Raw genomic sequence first — 23,488 nt, forward strand, 5'->3', positions numbered from 1 at the left:
AGAATATTGTACTTATTTTCTGCAGGAAATAGTCGATGTAGGGCTAAATGTAATGTACTTTTACTGATATGTATTCTGAAGGTCTGCTTTTTCTTAGTTGAATAATTTGAGAAAAAGTCTCTTAGGTAATCTCGCGGTGTCCTAGAATTCGGTAGTTATTTTAAATAATTGTTCTTAACTTTACAGTTTATTACAATTGTTCTTGTTGTATTTATTTATTTATTTGACGGTTCTGGTTATTCGTCTAAATTATACACGTTGTCAGGCGTTTATTTTCATTTACTTTGAACTTATTTCTTGTATTTAATTCTCGCAAATTTCTTATTTAAGTACTTACTTTCGTTTAAATTTGAAATTATTGAAAAGATCTCATCAATTTCAACGACCAAATCTGATAACATGTGTCTGTGTTGTGTCTTGAGAGAATTATACTTTTGATGAATTTACCAAAAAATCGAGTGTCAAAATTAAAGTTAGGTATTTACGATTTTAACGAATATAGACATTGAAAACATCATTTATTACATTGAAAACATAATTTTTCGCCTTTTTTGTTTTGTATGGCCAATTTGGTCAATTCGGTTTCATATGGCAACTGTCATAATATGAAAGGAAATATTATACCTTCATCTTAGTGTCATTCCATTTTAATATATTTACTTTTTGCGTTTCCAAAGATAGTATGAGGCTTCTAATGTGTAGTTTTATGAATATTGATTAGGAGTATTGGAAAATCTTTCTATATTTGTTAATGTATTATAGTACTTAAAAATACGGAATACTAGTATTTTCGCATTTATAGTCGTTTTTCAAAATTATTTTTAGTTAATAAATAATCTCATAGATTCAGTATTTGATTAGACTTACAGTATTATCACCATATTATAATATTATTTTTCGTTTGTATGGCGGAGTTGTATGAAGATTCTTTAGGAAATTTCAACATTTGAATCAATTAATTGGTTGTAAGAAGAACCAGTTATCTTGCTTCGATACTTGAAAATGATCCTAACGAAATTTTATAAAAGCTCAGCAAAAATGTATAGTTTTCTACATTTGTGATGTCCATGGCTGTTATGTTGACCATATCGTAGTTTATCCACATTAATACGAGTATTTACACTTAATATAAAGCGGTTTTGAGAAAGCTGAAGAATATACATATTGCTTTTTTTAGTAATAAAATAATGCCTTTTTGTGAGTGAGACATAGAAAATTACCCCTAATTTAGATCAAATTTTTGTAGTGAAATTGGGAACATCTATTTATTTTTTGCATTAAATATGTTTATCATATTTGTGCACCAAGATTTATGTTTTATGTGTCATTTTATATGAATAGCACGCTTCATTTAAAAGCCTGAGTTAAGTCATGGCCATATATTATGTATCATCTCAACGTCACAATCAAATTTGTCCGTTAGGGCGTTTTTAGACGGTACGCGAATTCGCATGTTATTTTAATTACATTGCGGACTTCTAAGGATATGTCCAACACTCCAGCTGATCGAATACAGTAATGAACAACGAAATTAGGAATGCTGTCATGCGAGTTCTTGCATCGTCTAAGCAGTTTTATAGTCATATAAGAGAATTAAAATGAAGTAAGCTTGAAAATGTATTGTAATAGAGCTTATCCTATATTGCGTAGATGTATCGACCTGTCCTACGATGTCTACGTGTTATTATCATATATAATAAATTTATTTTGTGATTGAAGAAGTTCTTTTATTTATTTTGAACATACCCTCTCGTATGTGTGTGAGGTCAAAACTTGAAAGTTCACCAACCAATTCAATAACTCATCTTAACACGTTCACTGTCTTCTGAATTGTAAACTTTACTGTTTTGTAATAAGGCATGTCATGCCCCGTATGATCATTCACTAGACAGTGTACGTGTTAATGTTAACCTGTTGGACCCTACTAAGAGCATCTAAAGGCGTTGTTACTAGTCGTGCCCACCACGTCAGGGACACCTATTGGTTATGGCGGACGCTGGCAATGTCACTTTGGCACTTCTAAGTCCGTTTTTACATTATCCGATCCGATATCGGATGCCGGAAGGATTTCAATAGAAAAAATCCAAGATGGAGCTTGTTTGTTTGTGTTTAGAAATTAAAGCGTTCAGAGAAATGGGGTAATTTATCAACAACTGTCTAAATAACAAGTCGCACATCAGATTAATCTTTCTTTATTTTCAATTAAGCACAGAATAGTACAGTATCCCAAGTTAGGTATCCAGTCTAAGTCGACAGAGACTCGTCACGCGCTCGGTGTTCGTACACACATCCAATATGTAAACCATACTACATAAAGCTCCATACATCGGATGTATCAACATACAACTAAAAAACTTAAAACTAAGATACATAATTTGTTCTAAACGGCGACTTTAACATATCAATAAAGTGTTCAACAATTCCTTTTATAATTAACAGTGATTTAAATGTCATTTCTCATGCGGTTAGTATGATACACGAATATTTAGATACATTTCAAACTTAATTGATTAAACGAACGTACAACAAAGTTCTAATAAGGTATACAATAATCTCAACATTTTATTAGAACCTATTAAACGGTATAAAAAGACAATTTGGAACTTTATCCATGTATCACCATGTCGCACAAACAATATAAAGTCAGACATTGGAATGTTAACTAATTACGCTTAATATAGAGTTAATAGTACCAAAATACAGCTTAATAATAATTAAATACTTAAAATAATACAAAACCCCGCGCGGGTTCGACAGCGTAACGCGCCCGTCACGCAACACATGCTAAAATGTAAATAATGGAAAAACCGGTTATTAAAGTTAACCGGTTAATAATCATTGGTTTGTATATCTTAGTACAATATGAAAAGCAACGAATAACACAACGTGCCTACCAACAAGCGACAACGCACAAATCACGGCACACTTGTCTGCCAACATCAAGCTCAGGACAGTCCGGCAGCTGTTTCAAATTACACTGAATTAATACCTCATTCATGCAGCTTCATATATATTTTTATAAGAAATGAAACTTGAAATATAAAATCCTTCCATACCAACGACAACATAGGTAACGATAGCAGCCAGATGCCACTTAGTAATATTCGTGTAGAAACTTATCATGTGACGTAAATTAAAGAAGAAAACTTTCTTTTTGTCTCTTAAACTATCTGACCATGTATATTATAGTACATACATAATCCTTTTTTGCATACTTAATTCGTTTAGTATATTTTTGAGTAGAAATCTTACTCGCGAAAATACGAGCCACAAAGTATATCCCCATGTGATTACACAATAACATTTTTTATATTATGTACATGAATAATTAATTACACATTATGAAACATTCAGAGGTACTATGACGGGATTGACGAAATCTTTTTTGTTATTGTAATTAAAGTTCGACATTATAAAGAACTTTGCTACTCGTACCGTCGCGAAGAGTAAAATCAAAGTAAAAAGTTTAATATTCGGGGCGGCAGTGGCAACACTTATTAGAAGAAATGGAATGCAGATAAAATATAATTTACTCTACGTTTAAAAGGTACCTTATTATTACACCGAAAAATATTTGGCTCACGTCATAATTTATTACATATCTTTGGAAACTGTGTATGGATTTATTTATTTTATGTGACTCTTTATGGGAATCAGGCAAGATCGGTTGTTGTAGGGTACGCCATATGTTTCTTGGTGTAACACTTTAGTTTAGGGGTTAGGAAAAATTATGATACCGGCATTCTAATCAGTAAGGTTAGTCGCCGAGCCAAGAGCGTGATCACTAGAATATCGGTGCAAAATGTCTAATAGATCCTACGTTATTTAGAATAGTCCGTGGACACCGGCATACGCCCCCATATAAGTAACCATATCATTATATAATAAGTCTTTCCTTCTACTTTAACAATAATTTGTTATAATATTTTTATAACCGATTATATTTTTTAATATTTTTATTTTGTCAATGTACACGAGTTTGTATCAGTGCTCAATATTTATAATTACATATATAATATTTTATAAAATTCGTTGGCTACCTAAACGAGTGGTGTTAGCTATGAACGACAACGGGACCTACGGTAGGGAATGGATACATTAATTTACAATATAATAGGAATAAAGCGTGACTTATGTACACTCGGCTCGCCTACTGGTAGCTTATTCCTTACACTCATATAGACATTTATATTCGATTTGTTCTCTGAGAGGTGTTACAAGGGTTTCTATACAGTCCTAACACAGTACGCCACGCGAGACTCCTCGCAAACAATCGTAGCAAGACTCTAGCTTAAACTAGGCATCTAGGGAAAACACTAATATTGGAGAAGGGCTAAAATACGCGCCTGCATTCAAAGGGCGATATTTTTATCTACTTTTAATTCCTTACGTGCCATACGTTGAGCATCACCTGTCCCCATATAGATATATGACTACAATTATATTATTGCTCCAGAAACATATTTAGATGGTAGACACTGCGATGTAGCTCGGTGTTCGCGAACGCGAAGACATTAGAATACTTTCAAAAATATTTATAGTTATTTATATGTTTTGTATAATACATAGAGATAATTTTATTTACATAAGAAGCGCTTTTCAGTCCGAAGTGGCTTCGGGCTTAATTCGAAGTGATCTAAGATTTATTATAATATAATAGGAAAACTGTGTGACGCCACTTGCTGCCTACCTATAGCATCACCGCCAATTTGACACTGATATATTCATTATCATCTGCGTAACTTTCTATACACGGTGTAACAGTAGGGAACCGAAAGATTTTAACTACACATTTCTACACCGTGCATGTCTCGTCCGCACTAATATACCAGTACGAGCGAGATGCATAGAACAGAAAGTAAATTACGCACACATAAGTGAATCCTAAGTCAGTGTGAATCCTGTGGTAATCTACTGAATTCTGAAGGGTTACCTAGTTACAGACAAGGACTGCGAGCACCAACCACCAGAACAGTGTCTGTGTCAACTCCCATCAATTCCTTTCGAAGAGAAGAATATATTCAGATCTGTTTACTACGTTTATTTACATTTGTACAGTTAGCTCCAAAAATTAGACGCACTTCAGGTTATTCAGACATTTACATTTAACGTTTTTGGAGCTAAGTGCTTATGTAAACACTTTATATTTATAGTCTCCGGAACCGCAAAAAAGTATCTTACATTCTGAAGTAATCAAATAACACAAGTAATATCTAAACTACGGATTTACATTTTTAAATAATTTTAGATAAATTCAGAAATCGTTAAGTTTCTTTCACTTCAGTCTGTAACAGCCAGTGATTTAGACTTGAAGAGACGTCGCTTATCATGTTTTACAATTGACCGTACATTCGAACCGTATTTTATAACAAGGCAAGCCTTTGTTTGCTACAAGACTTACTCCCTAAAGGGTGACCCATTCTAGACCGGGCCGGGGCCTCAAACGCTCCGTTTTCTATAGGAAGCACGACGGATCAAGGATCAGCCGTCGTACGAAATGTGTCAAACGTTTCGGCCCTGATACCTACGTTTTACTGCCATTTACCCTTTAGTATTCTAAATGCATAGTCGTTTCCAAGTTCTTAGTTAAAAAAAGCGTTGCCGCACTTTTGTATAATTTTTAATATCATTGTCACTAGCTTGTCTTAACATTTATACATAATTTTAATTTTTACCCGTTACTCGCCAATGATTTACTTCAAAGTTTCCTTTTCATCATGGTTCCCAACCGGTTAATAATTTTGTTATTTTATTTTAAGTACAAAACAATCACTTATTGTAAATACAAATTGCCACGATTTATCATCTAATGTAAACGGAAGCATGCTATCCCAGTCCTAAAGATTCATTGCACGACTTGTATGTAGTACCAACTAAACTTGTGCCTTCATTTGGACAATTTTGAAATAAAATTCTTTAAAATTGCAAGTATCAGCATGAAAATTTACAATAAAATTGTAAACCGGTTACTCGTATGTAAAACCGGTTAAGTTGTAACTACAAAAGGGTGATTTTGTAAGTTACTCGCCAAACTTTGCATAGGAACCTGACTTTTGAGTGACTTTAAAAGTCACTATGTAAAATTTGGCTAGAAGTTACAAAATCAGCCAGTATTGTAACCAATTGGTTAGTCATGGCAAACCCAATTGAGCTACAGCATAAAAACCAAACAGCATAAATTTCAAACCGGTCGCATGTGCCACCGGTTACTCATTGGCTATAACCGGTTAGTCGTGGCAGGGTCAGTTGAGCGGCAGACTCATCATGTGCCACAGCAATTAAAAATCTACAGCATAAATTTCAAACCGGTCGCATGCGTAACCGGTTAGTCATTGGTTGTAACCGGTTAGTCGTGGCGGGGTCAGTTGAGCGGCAGACAGAACATGTGCTGCAGCAGCGTGGGCTTGCGCGGCGGCAGCGACGAGCACACCGAGTCGTAGTCCGACGACGACGACTCGCCGTAACCGAACGCCTGCGAACCGAATATAGCAATTATTTTAATAAATCACATGAAGGACTAAGGATGATTAGAGGGATACATAAATATTACTATTATTTCGCCGGTCGATATTGGCCGGTCACTTAGTCGCAAAGGTCGCATTTCTGGATAATTGATAGGTCAAATAAAGTTCAGCGAAATAGTAATTTGTAGCCTCCTTTAGAATTGGGTAGGTAATTTTTTTTTGAAGAAAGGCCAATAATAGGACATTCAGTACGCGCAAAGGCATCACCTCATCTGCTATTAAATTTCACAAACGTCATTTCGGGGACCTCAAAAAAGATAGTAAATAAATTATACGAAATAAAAATAAAAGAGCCACCTTTCTGTGATCCTTAACGTATTCTATCAGAAACATATATTATTTGTCTATCTTCAAAAAACAGTAAAGTTTTTTTACTACCCAATGAAAATAACAAAAACCATAATTAGGCCATGTTTAAAACAAAACGAATCCAAAAAACCATCCATCCAAAACATCCACCATCCAAACACAGCACCATCCATCCATCAAAAACAGTTTGACAGTTCGATATAATCACCATTGTGTGAATATCACAGCGCAAGATCAACAGTGACCCATTAACGACGATGATGGAGCTTCATAGCTATTTTTTTTGTTTTTCGGGCAAAAACAAAGCAAAAGTTGCCATGATTCCGATTGACGTAAGGAGCATGAAGGTTTAAATGAACACTAACTTTGCCACTCAGCTAAACGAGACATCCGCCCCAATATGTTTGTCATATATGACAATAGATTCTATATGAATATATGATTTATTGAGAAGAGGTTAGAGATAAGGTATAGTATTTATAAGTAGGTACCATGGCGGGGTCGTGGTAGGGGTGCAGCAGGCAGGCGTGGTGTCACACGCAGTCCTCGAGCGACATGAGCAGCGGGTTCACGTACTCGAAGCCCTCGAACTCCGACTGGTCGATGTCCGCGATCACGTTGCTGTAAACACAATAATTGTTTACGTTAGTTAAGAATGTTAAGATCTGTACATGAATAGTGCGGCGTTTCCGGGCTTACTAGTTTTCGGGTGAAAAATTGCCAAAGTCTCGTATACTACTTGCTGTCACCGGTTATATTACTAAACCGGTCATGCTCATTCGTTATCAAACGTAATGTAATTTGGATCTCGGGTAAAGTTGGCCAAGTCTCCGTCTACCTAGTAAACCAAGCGAGCCTGTGAGACCAACTAGTGTAACAAATCACACCTTGATTTCCACGGTTAATACATTAACCGGTTTAGTGGTGTAACCGGTTGGTATTAACTGTTACTCGTTATCGGGCGTGAGCTGGACAGGCTCGTCGGTGATCACAAGAGGAAAGTTGACCTTTCGCATTCCATTGTAGCTTGTAGGGCTAACAACTGTAACCGGTTAATACAAACCGGTTATACTCACTCGTTGTCGTGCCTGGGGTGGACAGGTGTCGATGAACCTGTTCGATAATTTGGCCAGATTTAATTTACATTTCAATCGAACTTATAAAGCCACCTACTGTAACCGGTTACTTTAATAAACCGGTTGTACTCACTCGTTGTCGGGCGTGAGGTGGACAGGCTCGTCGGTGAACTCTGGCGGGAAGTTGGCCAGGTCCCGTTCGCCTTCCAAGCGAGGCTTGAAGGGCGGGACTACCTGCTTCTGTTCGAGCTGTAAACAAAACATGTTCATATTAGAATCCGTCAACTACTCTGCCAATATTTTATAGCTTTACAATGGTTTTTAAGATACAATATTTGACTTTCACGAAATTTCATTATCCATCTTTCTCAATCACTTTACGAAGCATAGCTCCGGGACAACTTGGACTAAAAACTCTGATGCTGTCTTGTGGCCCAAATGCGTGTTCAGTGTCTACAGACAACAGACTGACACGGGCAGACCAGAGTTACTTATCTCGTCTCCCACTCGAAGAACATCCCTTATGTTGCACTATAACCACGAAGCATCTCTGAAGAACTCGTGTTGAAGCCAATCAGGACTGCCTTCAGGAAACCGCAAGCCTGTAGGATTCCCATCTAATGCTCGAAGCTTTTGAAAACATGATGCTGCACAATGTCTTCAAAGCCGACTTCAGGGACTCTTGTAAAAACAGACTTTGGACCGAGGAAGTCTTAATGCGGTGTCATAACCTTACCCACTTAATGCTCTTGAAGAAAAGATGCTGTTCAATCTCCACAAAGTTGCTCCGAGAGACTTTCGTAGAAAAGCCCTTTCAGGACTGATGCGTAATAGAGTTTCAATAGGCCTACCATCTCCCACTCGATGCTCTTGAAGAAGGGATGCTGCACGATGTCCATGAACCCGCTCTCGCCGCAGCCGAGCCGCTCGGAGGGGCTCTTGTTGAGGAAGCCCTTGAGGACAGACGCCGCCTTCACGGACAGCGAGCGCGGGATACGGATCGTCTTCTCTAGGATCACCTGGAAAATTGGAAGTAGAACGTTGAAGTTACTTTTTTTTAACGTATTATTTATACAGAGACTATATACTGAAATCCGCGATGCAGGCTTCGTCAGGTGGACACAAACTTCGTTATTAGCTACAAGCTTCGTCAAAAAGCAAAACAATAGTAAATCCTCAACATGCACCGCCCATAAACTAAACCTAAAAGTACCTACAACTCAAAAACATCCTGCAAGTTGCCAACAACAGGCAGCGTACCCAAAATGCACAAAAGGCAAAGGCTTTGTTTTTAATATCAATAAGAAAGGACCAAATGAGGCCATTGGAAGTAAAAAGAAGGTGCAAATGCCAAGTTAATCGAATCAGTTTCCCCACAGTTTCCTAGAGATCGCACACAACCCCGGAAGAGTTGTCGGGCTCCAGAGTTACCCTAAAATGTCAGTATTCCGTGGGACTTTAGCCAGAGTTAGTTTTGTGATATTATCGAGGAGAGCATTCCTAGTGATCACCAGTCAACTCCTGTTACCTAGTTGACCTCAAAAGTCACTACGGTTAGCAGACACGAGCTACTCACCAGGAAGAGATAGTCCTCAGTATCCTTCAGGTCAGGGTTGTGGAATCCATATGGATTGGTGAAATTCGAAGCTCATTCGAAATATAATATTCCTCATCACTTGGTTGTCAAGATCACCAGACAGTCTCACCTGGAAGAGGTAATCCTCAGTGTTCTGGTCAGGGTTGTCAGCAGCCTGCGCGATGTCGAAGGGGCTCCTGCCAGCCAACATCTCATACGTCAGTACTCCTAAAGCCCACCAGTCGACGCTGAAACCATACTCTTCTCCGCGGAGGATCTCGGGCGCGATGTAGTTGGGCGTCCCGCAGAAGGTGGACGTCGTGTCGCCGGGACGGACGCCCTCCTGGAATTTAAAAAAAGATTATGGAACAATGGTGAAGGAACATATCGTGAGGAAACCGGGCTAATTCCAATAAGGCCTAGTTACCCTTCGGGTGGCAGTCGCATTCGTAAAACTATTCCCTACGCCTAATCTTGGGATTATTTGTCAAAGCGGGCCCGGCTCTCATGAGCCGTGGCTAATGCCGGGATAACGCAAGGAGGATGACGATGATTATGGAACAATCGACTTAAAAGTTCGATCTGATGGCTCTAATGCTGAGGTGGTGATATTTCATCGGTGGTCGCATTTGTGTTTTCTGTCGTTTTTCAGTTCACATCATAGGTTTCAAATGTGATCGTACCCAGGCATCTGGATGAAGCTAGGAAAAAAAAAGACCTAGAACCCTATAGGAATAAAAAAAATGCGACCAGAACTGTCCCCAGGATAATTTGAAAGAATTCTTACTTTGCACATGCCGTAATCGGTGAGCTTAATGTGGCCCTCGTGATCCAGCAGTACATTGTCCAGCTTTAGATCACGGTAGATGACTCCGCGCTCGTGCAAGAAATGCAGAGCTAGAGATATCTCCGCGGCGTAGAACCGCGCGTGCTCCTCGGGCAGCCGCCGTTGCCGCTGCATGTGGAACCTGGAATAAGATAAGTAGTTAATTTATAAATACGAAGCCAATGTATGTTTATTCAACATTTTTTGTGGCAGCATGATCTTCCTAATCGTCTTCGACGCTAACAATATCATGAAACACATTGATTTTATTATTTGCACTGTATTTTGTAAAGGTTTTCGACTAACTTTATGATATGGTATTGTTTGTAGCAAAACCTTTCATCGGTGGCAATTGTCGCCAACAATACAATTCATTCAGTAGAAGCTATTATAACAAATCATTTCACGCATTAAATTATGCCCTTTCATAATATCTTTACAAGACTCCTTCCGGTGTTGCACAGGGGTCACATCTGGGTCCAATATTATTCAACACCTTCACAAAGGAATTGGCCACCTTTTCGCTATACCATCTCGGAATGCTACATAATACAAAAGTAAACAGGCCAGTACTCACATTAAATCTCCTCCGCGCACAAACTCAATGACGAAAAACAGTCTACTAGGAGTCTGGAAGCACGAGTGGAGCCCCACTAGAAAGGGGTGGTTGGACGCAGTCTCGAACACGTGCTTCTCCGTCTGCACCCAGTCGATGTCCTCGTCGTCCGTCACGAGAGCCTTCTTGATCACCTTCATCGCGTACACGCGTTTCGTCCGCTTCAGTTCTACCATCAGCACCTGGGGATATACATTTTATAGTTCATATCTATGGAGTAATGAACTGGACACCCGTTTATAAAAAAAAGAATGGCTTTAAAAGTATGAGACAAAACACAGGGAAATTTTGTTACTGACCCTCACCTGTGGTTTAAAATTGTTGTTCTGGTTCTAGTCCGATCTGGATTCTCACAGTTGGATTTAGCTTATACGTAACAAACTGTGCCCAAGTACTAGTTTTAGTGGTACGGGTGGGGTGTCCAGCAGTGTTAGACTTAGACCTGAACCTCGTCAGCTCGAAGTCATCAAGCGAGTGCTGACGGCTGGAGCATCTTCAGTAGTCGCCAGAGACGAAACCTGATATACATGCCTTAGCATAAGAGCCGCCCGGATCAGCAGTCGTCAAGCGAGAACTGCCGCTGGAGCAGTTGTCTCCAGTAGTCGCCAGGGTCTGTAGACTTGATACATCATCATCATCATTTCAGCCATTAATCGCCCACTGCTGAGCATAGGCCTCCCTTCATGTACGCCACTTATCCCGATCCTGGGCTAATCTCATCCAGAAGTGCCTCATGTACTTGATACCTTAGCATAAGAGCCGCGTCCGATGACCCGGATGAGCTCGAAGTCGTCGAGCGAGTACTGGCGCTGCGAGCCCGGCTCCAGGTCCTCGCGCACCGCCGGCGCCGGCGCGGGCGGCGTGTCCGGCAGCGGCGGCTCCGGATCTGCTCTAGACCTGAAAGAAGAGTCAATTATTCATTTTAAAAATTTAGGTGGAAATTTATATACAATGTGATATTTCTATTTCTAGAAATTTCTGTCAAATTTGAATTAATTCAGATTTATTGAGAAAATTCAACTCAACCTAATATGAAAAAATACTACAGCTTAAGCAAGTCAACCAATTGAATTGAACGAAGTTCATCAATTGGTTGACTTGCTTCATCAAAGTGCGGTTACGTAGTTTCAAGTCTATACTTACTGACAACGATACATGGCTGACAATGAGATGTAAAGTGCGTCTGGGTAAAGTATCTTCTAACGGCTATGGTGAAAAAATCCCATTTGATTTGAAGGAGGACAGATAATTCTTGGTTCACTCACCTGACCAATGAAGCTTGGCCCCGAGGCCCAAAGTAGGTACTCTTTCCATTGGCATCATCCTTAATCTCCACAGGGACCACGCGCTCTCTGAAACACGCCTTTACAAGCTAGTGTCACAAGTGCCACAGCCAACAAGTTACGCTAAACTCACCTAACAGACGAGGCTCGACCCGGAGTACCTTGGACTCTCCCCATTGGCATCGTCCTTGATCTCCACAGGGTCCACAACTCCACATGCTCGCTGGAGCACTGCTTCTGCACGAGCTTGTGGCACTTCTTGTGCACCAGCAGCTTGCACTGGATGCACTTGAAGCCCTGCTCACTAGAACACATCTGTACAAGGGACTGGTACTGAACTCACCTAACAGACGAGGCTCGACCCAAAGTACTCTCCCCATTGGCGTCGTCCTTGATCTCCACAGGGTCCACATGCTCGCTGGAGCACGGTTTCTGCACAAGTTTGTGGCACTTCTTGTGCACCAGCAGCTTGCACTGGATGCACTTGAAGCCTTGCCGGCCGAGGCCCCAGATGCGGTCCTGGCAGAAGGCACAGAAGGCGCGCTGGAAAGGGAAAATAGTTAGAATATTGTGTACATATGAGCGCTGACAAACTAAATACCAATAAGACCTAGTTACCCTGCGGGCCGGAAGGTCAGATGGCAGTCGCTTTTGTAAAACTAGTGCCTAGTGTCTATGTTTGGGATTAAGTACCTATGATTGTAAATGATTGAGTTGAGTTATAGAACAGAGGTAGGTATAACATATGTTATAGTTATATCCTGTTTAAAAAAGTGTAAGTACTTTAATTTATGTAAAGTATTGCCTTTTCTCCTTATTGTAAAACATTTAACCCTTAATAGGGCAGGGGGCATAATTATATTTACCACCATAGTTTAGACTTTATTTGACAATTTGACAGAATTCAAATTTAACTAATTTCCGAAATTCTTCTGCCATATTAAGGGTTAAATAAAAAAAGCCAACTCTTTGATTCAAAGCCCTCCCAACTTCCAACAAAAAAGTCTCCACTTTCCCCCAGTTCAGACAGCTGTAAATTTAATCCAACAGCTGTGCAACAAAGTGGCTAAGGCTGTCGGGCCAGAAAATAAGCGTTGCTGCCGGCCTAGCCGAAGCGACAACCGTTGACACTGCGTGGCGATCGAATCGCGACGGGGTCTGTCCCGCCAATACGGAGCGATAGAGAGAGTAACTGAGTGTGAGTTTATGTGCGTTTTCATATCCGATCCGATATTGGATGTAGATCTGATATCCCATATATTTAAGCCGCCATCTTTGATTTTTGGCTTTGAAATCATTACTACATCCGATATCGTATCGGATAATGTGAAATCGCACAAAAGCCTGGCGTCCACAGGTGGAATCGAGCCGCGTCCAATCCTCCTCATAAATTTGAATGCGATTCGACGCGTCGCTAATGGACGCAGTTTCATAAGAAATGCAGAAGGCGAATTAATGAGACTACGCGGCGAGCCTAGTGGAGGTCAGGCTTAAAAGTCTTAAAACCTCGGAACGGAGCGTTCAGTGGGGCGTGTAGGGGCAGCGTCGACTCAGGACACTTGTGTGAGCTTCAATTGTTTACGCCGCCGTACACGCACGCCGCACGCCCCGCCCCGCTGCACGCCCAGTGTAAGCGTGCACTCAGGCCGTACACTAAGCGATTGTGGCGTAGGCAAGGTGTCATGGACAACTTACTCTATTAAATCTCTTGGCCTGGAAGATGTGCCCGTTGACGCGGTAGAGCTTCCGCCACCGCCGGGCGCCGCGCCTGTATATGCTGCCTGAAAGAAAAAGATAATTTATGATTTAAAAAAATAAAGGATTCCTTAAGACACGGTTGAATAAAAGATGTACTGTCCAATATGTTGATATTTTAACAAAGCGTCAATCAAAGGTAAATGAGAATATTTTTTAATATGATTTGTTTCGATTAAATAAGTGTATTTGTTATTGAATATGACATTTTGTAAAAGAAGCTTTATTAAGCAAAAAATATTTCTAATCAATTTGTTATTTGTATTATATGTTGTGACGTTTTTGTGAGCCGCTATCGATTAACAAGTTATTTGTTATTAAATAGATATGATTAACATCAATAAACAAATATCGTCACCACGCATCACGCGTCATGAAATTACCAGAATGCCAGTCTTCGAAAACTATTTTGTTTCAATTGTACAAGTAAGTAATTAAAATACAGAAACACTGTTTTCATTCACGAAAATATATTTAAACAAAAAGGTAATTCACATCCTCGAAAATGACAATTGAATTTTATACTTATTTATTTTCTATTTAAGTAGTTAACTACATAAAAGAGAAATTTCTATTTATTTATTTTCTGTTACTTAACTAAAAGAGCGCAGTTTTTTTGTTTGAAATGATCTAAATTCGATTTCAAAAACACATAACGATTTCAACCCGTCGCACGGCCTCGTCATTACCAACACATAGCTAACAAGCGCTCCCCCGGGCCAGTTACAATTAACGACCATCCGATTGCCATTTCCACCCAAATTAGGCCACACCTCCGCCACTAGCCTGTCATCAATCTTACACCATTTCACACTTGACTGCCATGACGATGCACCGTCACTTGTAATTCTCGTACGGTAATGACTTCACACTTCACGGTAACGACATTTTAAAGTACCAAATAAAAAATAGTAAATAAAATAAAGCACCTGCCAGATGCTTGGCGATGTCGCCGGTACAAGACATCGGAGTGGCGTGTCGATATGGACGGTTATCGATATTATCTTATCGGTTTAAAGCGAATTTAGTGAGGCAAGCGATTTATTTACAAGGAATTCCTTTCGGAAGTAGGGATAGCTGATATGCTGTATCGATTACTGGTTTCTGTTGATTTAATGATTTTTAATCTAATTGCATATTCAAGCTATATATATATATATATATTTACTTATTCGATATTGCCAACTATGCAAGGTTGCTTTTTTACCAGAGCTACGGGAGACGCGTCGCCTAATGGCAAGCAGTCATCGCCGCCCATGGATATAAGCAACATCAGGGGAGCCACTTGCGTTGCCGACCTTTGAGAATAATTTGTCAAACGGTGAAGATTTAATTACATGATGGATAGTCGCTAGACAAATCATGAAAATACAGTTTTACATTTTTCCGCTGACATATACTGAACATGAAATTTTGTTGATAAATCACATTTGAATGGGAGGGATCTGCTTTGAAAAGCTTTATTAGCAACAAGAAGTATTTTTTTATAAGTACAGAAATACATGTATCATACATGCATTGTTGTTAGTTATGGAGCGCAGTATGCAAAAATAAAACTGACCAGAATTTTAAGCAGCACCACAATCTCATAACAATTTTCCGCGAAAACTGCACTCAACCCATAATATATTATTTACGTCTCAACGAGTCTCCGGCGGAACCTCCGGGCTGGCGCCGAAAAAACGAAATTTCAAAAGGCTCTTTCACTCTTTACTTTTAAACTTTTGAGCGAGCGAGACGAAGTTATAAAAATAGAGGGTTTTTACTTTTTTTTTACTCGCGCACGGTTTGTACACCGGTCAAATCTTACATGAAAATCGGCTAAAAAAACAAAGTGTGATGTAAAGCTGGATTTTTGGTATGTTATTTGGAGTCCTTGGGGGAATGTAAGACTATATTTTGCAAGCAAAAAAAAAGTGTGCTAACTTCGTAATTTAAAAAAAAAAGTAAAAAAATCGGACTTATTTTGGTTTTTATTTATTTATTAAAAAACTATGCGTTTTTGGTCAAAAGTTGCTTTGTAATGTTGAAAGCGCATTAAATTTCAAACAGTTTGACATCTTTTTTATCAATGTCTGTCAAATAGTTTTCGAGATATGAAGCGTCAAAAAAGGTTAATTTTTGACGCATCTGCAAAATACTTCATGATATGATATATATTGCAATATAACATTGTATAAAATTTATTTTGCTTTAGTTTTAGTTCAAATAAAGGTCAGTAAGACGAATAGTTACTTTGGTGAACAAAAAAAATCTATAAATAGAGAAGCCAAGAGTCTGGTAGATTGGTTAAGGTAAAATAGTTTACGCTAAAAGTTTTAGGTTGAAAGTGCTATCTATTCGATCTTACTTTCTTTGATATCCGTTTATCTGAAAAAATTGTCTAAGCTAACTTTGCATCGATTTGACTATTACTAATGAAGAAATAAAATAAAATTAAATTTTGAAGTTTAGTAAATTAGAAAAATAAAACAGAATTAGTTAGATTTTACTTTTTCCTTTTTGAGGGTCCTGGTTCTGCATCTTGATGGCACAACTCCTGTAGTGATAGAAAGTCCACTTGAGTTGTATTTGACCACCAATTGCTGTGGAATAAACTACGGGAACGGAAAGCGCCCACGCCAATTATTAAGATACTGGAGAAGTGGTATTCCCAGCAGAAGAACGTAGTAAGATGGAAGTCAACTCTGTCCACAGCCAGCGGGCTAAACTGTGGCGTGAGACAAGGAGGCAGCATGTCTCCGGCTCCCTTCAGCGTGTACATGGATGGGCTGTCGCAGGCTTTGACCAGTACCGAGGTTGGCTGCTCCATCAATGGGCAAATGATAAATCACATCGCATATGCAGACGATATGGTCCTACTAGCACCATCTGTGGGAACTATACGTAAGTTACTTGCAGAATGCGAGAGATACGCCAGCCAGCATAACATGAGATACAATCCGGACAAGTCTGAATTTATGCTCATGGAGGCAGCACATATGCCCACACATGTACCACCTCTTTTGCTTGATGGAGCACAATTGCGGAGAGTACACGAAGTCAAATATCTTGGCCACATCTTGTTGTCCAGTTTAAAAGACCAGGAGGACATATAAAGGCAGAGGCGAGCCACCGCAGTAAGGGCAAACATGTTGGCTAGAAGATTCGCCAAATGTAGTGACAGCGTAAAAAGACAGCTGTTCCTCAGTTTTTGTACAAGCGTTTATACTGTCGAGTTATGGTCCGACTACACCTGCGCGGCGGTGAGAGACCTGCGCGTGCAATACAACAGATAAGTACTATGTACTGATATTTCGTTAAACGGAGAATACTATGATTCGGGCACGTCCACGACAACGCTCGTGAGATTGCAGCGATGTTATTGACCCTCAGTGATATGCTTTAAAAACCAGTCCGTACAAGAACAATTTCGGAACAATCTGATTCAATTAATGAGGGTTTTCTACTCGTAAATATTTTTTTCCGCCAAGCGGCGATCCGGAGGTTTCTGACCGTAAACTTAACTTACTAAATAAATGTTGATTTGATATACGCAAATATGTGTCTAAGTAATACTTGAACAGCCCCCAAATAATAATAATTCGTTCTCCGCTACGCCTCCTGTAAATATATGTAAACTATCCCATTTGGCCATTACCATCCACCGATTATTTCTGATCCAGTTATACTAGACTTATGATATAATCCTATTTTTTTAAATAACTGGCACTCTTTTGGTCTTAAATGAAAGCTAGTGGAATTTTCTACATGTTTATTTTACAATTTATGTAATAGCCTGAGTTTTTTTGTTGATATCTGTCTCAAAATATTAGCAAAACGAATATTTTCATAGAAAGGGGAAAAATGCTCTTTTTTTGACGCTTCATATCTCAAAAAATATTTGACGGACATTAATAAAAAAGATGTCAAACTGTTTGGAATTTAATGCGCTTTTAATATTACAAAGCAACTTTCGACCATAAATGCATAGTTTTTTAATAAAACGGCAAAAACCAAAAAAAGTCTGATTTTTTTACTTTTTTTTTTTAAATTACGAAGTTAGCACACCATTTTTTTGCTTGCAAAATATAGTCCTACATTCCCCCAAGGACCCCAAATAACATACCAAAAATGCAGCTTTACATCACACTTTGTTTTTTTATTTCTCTTTTTGACCAGTGTATTGGTCATTACCATGCCAGCTTTCATATGGTGATGACGTCGCCTAAAGAGATTGACGTTGCGCTCGGTTAGCCCGGCTATTTAGCCTAAGAACGGTGCGATATTTTTGAAAATAATTCTACAACAGTAGTTTTTTTTCATATACAGCGTTTAATCGCAATTTAAAAAAACCTATATTTTCGAATCCACCAATAGTTTGGAATGGAAGATATTAAAAAAAACTACGCCCAAAAAATAAGCGTTTTCTTTCGGCAAAATACCTCACAGTAATTTAATGGTGGACACATGTAAAAAAAAATCAGTTTTAAGGTTTACAACCCGAAGCCACCTAAATATATGACGGGAAATAAGACTTTTTTTAATGATATAGAATTTTTGAATTTTTTCTAACGTGCTCTAGAGCAAATATAACAACAGATATTTTTAAGCAGAAATGAATAGCACATAATATTTCAGATATTTAGCATATAAAAACCACCAATATATTTATATGGAAATAAAAAAATCTAAATATTTGACCGGGCAAATTAGGAACAGATAATAGTACGAGGTTGACTTTTACTGTCCCTATTTAACAATATTAACAGCATGATAATCCACCCAATAAGTTTGACCTTTATTTAATACTTTAATTTAATAATATATTTACATTTTTTGCGTGGTTTGGTTTGGACCTTAGTGTCTTACATTTAGGAATTCATATGGCAAACCACCACGCCAGTGGAACTGGGCCGAGAGTAGGTGATGAGCCGTGTCGCATGCTTTTTATTCTGTTCTTCTATTACACATTAACGTAAATGAGGAGGCACACTGACATTTTACCCCGCCAGGCGGCGCCTATGCAAGAGTCTAGGCATGTCACTGTCATTCATATGTGAGAGAGAGAGAGAAAAAAACATAATTATCAGCTTCTCGCTCTCACGTCTCACGGACTAATAGGGTGGCGCCATCTGTCGTATCCTTTGAGTGTTCCTCCTCATTACATGCCTATTTCTACATAAGTAATATTTTAGGTAGATTAAAAACAGACGTTTCCCACCGATAATAAAGTCCAAAGTAATTTAAAAAATTACATATTTATTTTAGGCATGCGATTTGACAGTCGTCGAAAAGAGTATATACTTGTCAGTACATACATCTATCTCACGTTTTTCCCTTCTACCATTTGACAGATCTCCGTCATCTTGTGAAATGTATTCTTCCATTCTTCAGAATCGTTGAAGCAACGCTTGTTACAAACACGCGAAAGCTATACAAAGTCTAATTTCGACCCATATGTCACGGCCAGGTATAGCCCCGGCGATTATCGTTAGACTTACAAGCCACAGGTCACGGGTTCAAATCTCAGTCGTCGCATACGTAGGTGCGGATATTACAGCTTTTTTAATTCATTTTTTTTATGTTTTATTTATATTATAAGTTGATAAGTACAAGCTACTGCAATGACATTAAATACAAGGACGCACAATTCATAACAAAAATGTTTTAAAAATCTGGGTCTAAATTGCATTTATACCATTCTTGTTGATGCTAATAACGTTAACTTCTTATCTGCTTAGGAAAAAAATCGTTCATGCCATAACCAACTTAGTGTATAAAGACCTAAGTATCAAAATTGCAAATAGAACTGTGACACACTAAAAACTCTTTATCAAAATACCTTTTGTCATAATATGCTCAAATGACTTAAATGTCAAAATGAATTGCGAACGAATATTGAACGAATGGAGCCGCTACCAATATATAATAAGTATAGAAATACCTAAAAAAGGCCGCAATTTTACTTCTTCATTACATAAACTTTAAAAATACCCTACTGTATCATCTTTATCTTGGTCACTTGTACTACGTTTATTACAATAAATGTATGTAATGTATGTATGTGTAAATTTCCTGACATGTCATATCTAGTTGTCACAAAGAAAAATTTACAGGGCTTCCAAGAATCTCGAGCTGGAAGGATACAAATTAAAATATTTTCTATGAAAATAATTAAATTCGACAGCAGACAACCCAAAGGTTAATCGGATTTATTTATTATAGGCATTTGCTTTAAATTAAATACCAGTGGCTCTGATCTGATAGTGGGATATTCTTTAAAATTTATTTTCAAAAGGAGATTTAATATTGGTAATGCCATTCAAATAATATTAGAAGTGTCTACGCGAGTGTCCGAATTTAATTATAGGATAGCACATATTGAAAGTACTGTAATATGGGTACAGAAGCCTGCCTATTGAAATATAAAATACATAGCAAAAAGTATAGAAAGAACCTACTACTTTTCGACTTTTTATTTACACTACATACCGACCATACAACTGACTCTAATTAATCTTGGTTTTCAAAAGTGTAAAATGTAGACCTAAGTGCGTTTTCGCATTATCCGAACCGATATCGGATGTCGGACCGATATCCTATACATTACAGGCGGAATCTTGGATTCATCTATTGATATCCTTCCGACATCCGTTATCGGATCGGATAATGTGAAAACGGTCTAATAGCGACTCAATTAGTTTTTGTTCCTTGACGGTCATTAATTGGAACTAATAAAATTATTTATTTAAATCTATACAATTACAACGAGTATTATACATTCATTTTGTAATGTAATCCAACGAAATAACTTATAGAAATATATTCTACCCTTTTTGTTTGTTTTCCGATTACTATTTAGCCAATTTTTCATTGAGTCATACCATGGACTTTCAATAGGGACTGAGCTCACACTTTTTTTGCCATAATAGATTGAACTTTATCACCGGTGCAGAAAAACGTTCTTATTAGGATAGTAAAAGTGTATCCACATGAGAGGGTCAAAGTTGGGGCTGGTGTCCCTCTCGCACGTGTGACCAGTGTTAAAGAGATTACTATAGTAGTAGTGTTTTTACCTGTATGATAACTAAGTTAATAAACTTCTTAAATGATTTTTGTATTATATCGAGGCAAGGATATTAATACCTTGTAGCGAATTGGTAAGTCATTATTATGAAGCCATAAAACCAAAGATTTGCGCAATTAAAAAAACCTTTAATTTCGGTATTAGTAGATTTGGTAGTAACTTTGAATATTGACTGGTATCCCCAAATAATGACAGTGATGACGTCATTCAAATAATTTTGACAGTGGCAATAAGTGCGAGAGGGACACCAGCCCCAACTTTATCCTCTCATGTGGACACACTTTTTGGCCTAACAACTCAATCTAGCTTAATAATATATAAATCTATGAGTCATACCGGACAACTGTCACTGTACATTTGTAATCCTTATTACAAGGGCATAACGTCTAGCGATGGTTAGCTAAGACAGAGTATTGCGGTTGCGGGGAGGAACGATGTTGAACCTTAGGTTACCTTCAATCAATACTAATACTGAAATACAGTTTTCGACCTTATTGCATTACATGTGTCTAATAACATTTTAAAATGGCTAGGGAATTAAATATCTTGACTGTACCTAAATTACTCACAGCATTAAATAAAATGTTATACAACCAAAAAAAACAATATTTTAAATAAAGGGGGTAAAAAGGCGGTAAAAGAAAAATAAAATAAAAATAAAAACCAAAAAAAGTTCATTTCGACTACCGGGGATCGAACCCACGACATCAGGACCGTCCGTCATTTTACGTTACGCTAGTACAACCTGAGCTATTTAAGCAATAGTAGTGGCGACGAAATATATTATTATACCATGATGTAATGAAAATGCGGTTGAACACATGAGTCACTTTTGAAATAATGCAGGAAATTACATCGTCAATGGTAGAGAGTTTGTAGGCAAGAAGAATATGAAAATACTTATTTCAGTACGTACGTATGTGGTTTTAGCGCTTCTTGGCGAGCATTTAAAGGTGGATTAATTTTTATTCTTCTTTATTATGATCCTAACGAAAAGTCTGTTCCAATTTTTTTGCTTATGTAATTTTTGCCGTGAATGTTATTCCGAGCTAGTAAAATATTGAACATCCGTCTTGTTTTTGGGGTGGTTTCAGTTTTCATAGTGTTTCAACACATAATGTATATACAAAACAACCATAACTTCACTTGTCCTTTTATTGCTTGTGTCATAACTGATTTAATTAGTCCGCTTTTTGCTACTACGAAGTATCATTCACAAAAATAGGTGGTTTCTTAATGTGTTATAAAGGTCATAAATTAAAGTAGTCGAATTTAAAACAAAAGTCCTGATTCCATTTTCGCCTGATTTTTAGTGAATTAAAATAATTTTTTTTTTATTCTATTATACGTTTTTTGTCACAAATTTTGGTGGCTTAACTAAAAAAACTATTTCAAATTACCAAACTTAATTTTTGGTGACATAAAAAGTACTGTTATAGAATTAAGTTATTTTTCCAGTAGTAGCAAGACCGGATGGTTCCTAGGCTAATTGTGCCATGAAGCTTTATAGGGTAAAATTATAATAACGTTGTTAATTATGAAATGAAGTTATTTACGCTCACGGAAGCAGAAAGCATGTGGATTTTACAGTTGAAAAGCAACGATATTATGATAAGTGAATAATGTATAATACTATTTAACATTTAGTACTAAAGTACAGAAGTAAGCATAAGTACACTATTTTGAATACCTACATTACCTCCTGTCTTTACTAACCCTTCACCAAGTGTGTATTCTTCTCAGATGGAGAGAGGATGGACAACATTTTCTTTTTGCAAATAGGTACTAATGAAATTGGCTGCTATATCTCGGGTGATAAACGGACTCAGCAAACATTTTTTTGTCGTTTTGGAGACGCGGTTTTCTCACTAAATAATAGACTGTCGTCGGATTAGCTTTTAGTTTCATTTAAAATTATTTGGACTAAATGTTGAATAAATATCTACAATAGAACGTCGTTAGAAAAATAGCAAGATAAACACCAAAAACTTCGTGATATCGAATAAGAACTTCTAAATATTCATAGGTACGGAAATAAAATGGCATGAGGTCATATATGTCTGCCCAGGGCAAGGGCAAGTAAATATTATAATTATATGGTATATGTGTGCGTTATTAGGTGGTGGACTGGAGGCACAACAGTCCATTAAATTCTATACATTTTGATGGTGCTGCGCCACGCACCGCTCGCTCGCTACTCCACGCGGCACCCGGTTCCAAATGAAACGAACAAAGTATACGCGTACGTCCAGTCCACGGCCTTACTGCCAAGTGTAAAGTTAAAGTGTAGTTGTTACTTACGGTCTTCTCCCGCGCATGACATGCCCGGCGCCGGCGGCACATTCGGGAACACTGCAACAAACAAAACATTTCATTATAGCGATTGTTTAACCAACATTTCGATACCAATATTACCAATATCTCATAAAATTCAGTTTTTGCACTAAAACCTAG

General features: G+C 37.9%; 1 protein-coding gene across 8 annotated transcripts in view; it reads right to left on the reverse strand.

The window, feature by feature from the left end:
- Positions 1-2,176: 2,176 nt before the first annotated feature.
- Positions 2,177-23,488, reverse strand: part of LOC125230890 (atypical protein kinase C) — a 408,150-nt gene continuing 386,838 nt past the window's right edge. For all 8 annotated transcript variants that reach the window (XM_048136154.1, XM_048136150.1, XM_048136152.1 and 5 more), the window contains 11 exons: positions 23,336-23,386; positions 13,906-13,991; positions 12,554-12,753; positions 11,674-11,824; positions 10,889-11,109; positions 10,273-10,453; positions 9,616-9,828; positions 8,761-8,928; positions 8,043-8,158; positions 7,325-7,454; positions 2,177-6,472 (listed from right to left, as the gene is read on the reverse strand). In XM_048136154.1, the coding sequence (XP_047992111.1) occupies positions 7,367-7,454; positions 8,043-8,158; positions 8,761-8,928; positions 9,616-9,828; positions 10,273-10,453; positions 10,889-11,109; positions 11,674-11,824; positions 12,554-12,753; positions 13,906-13,991; positions 23,336-23,386 (1,475 nt within the window). In that variant the 3' untranslated portion in view covers positions 2,177-6,472; positions 7,325-7,366. The remainder of the gene's footprint in view (positions 6,473-7,324; positions 7,455-8,042; positions 8,159-8,760; positions 8,929-9,615; positions 9,829-10,272; positions 10,454-10,888; positions 11,110-11,673; positions 11,825-12,553; positions 12,754-13,905; positions 13,992-23,335; positions 23,387-23,488) is intronic.

This window comes from Leguminivora glycinivorella, chromosome 11, assembly GCF_023078275.1.
Source record: "Leguminivora glycinivorella isolate SPB_JAAS2020 chromosome 11, LegGlyc_1.1, whole genome shotgun sequence".
Taxonomy (NCBI): Eukaryota; Metazoa; Arthropoda; class Insecta; order Lepidoptera; family Tortricidae; genus Leguminivora; species Leguminivora glycinivorella.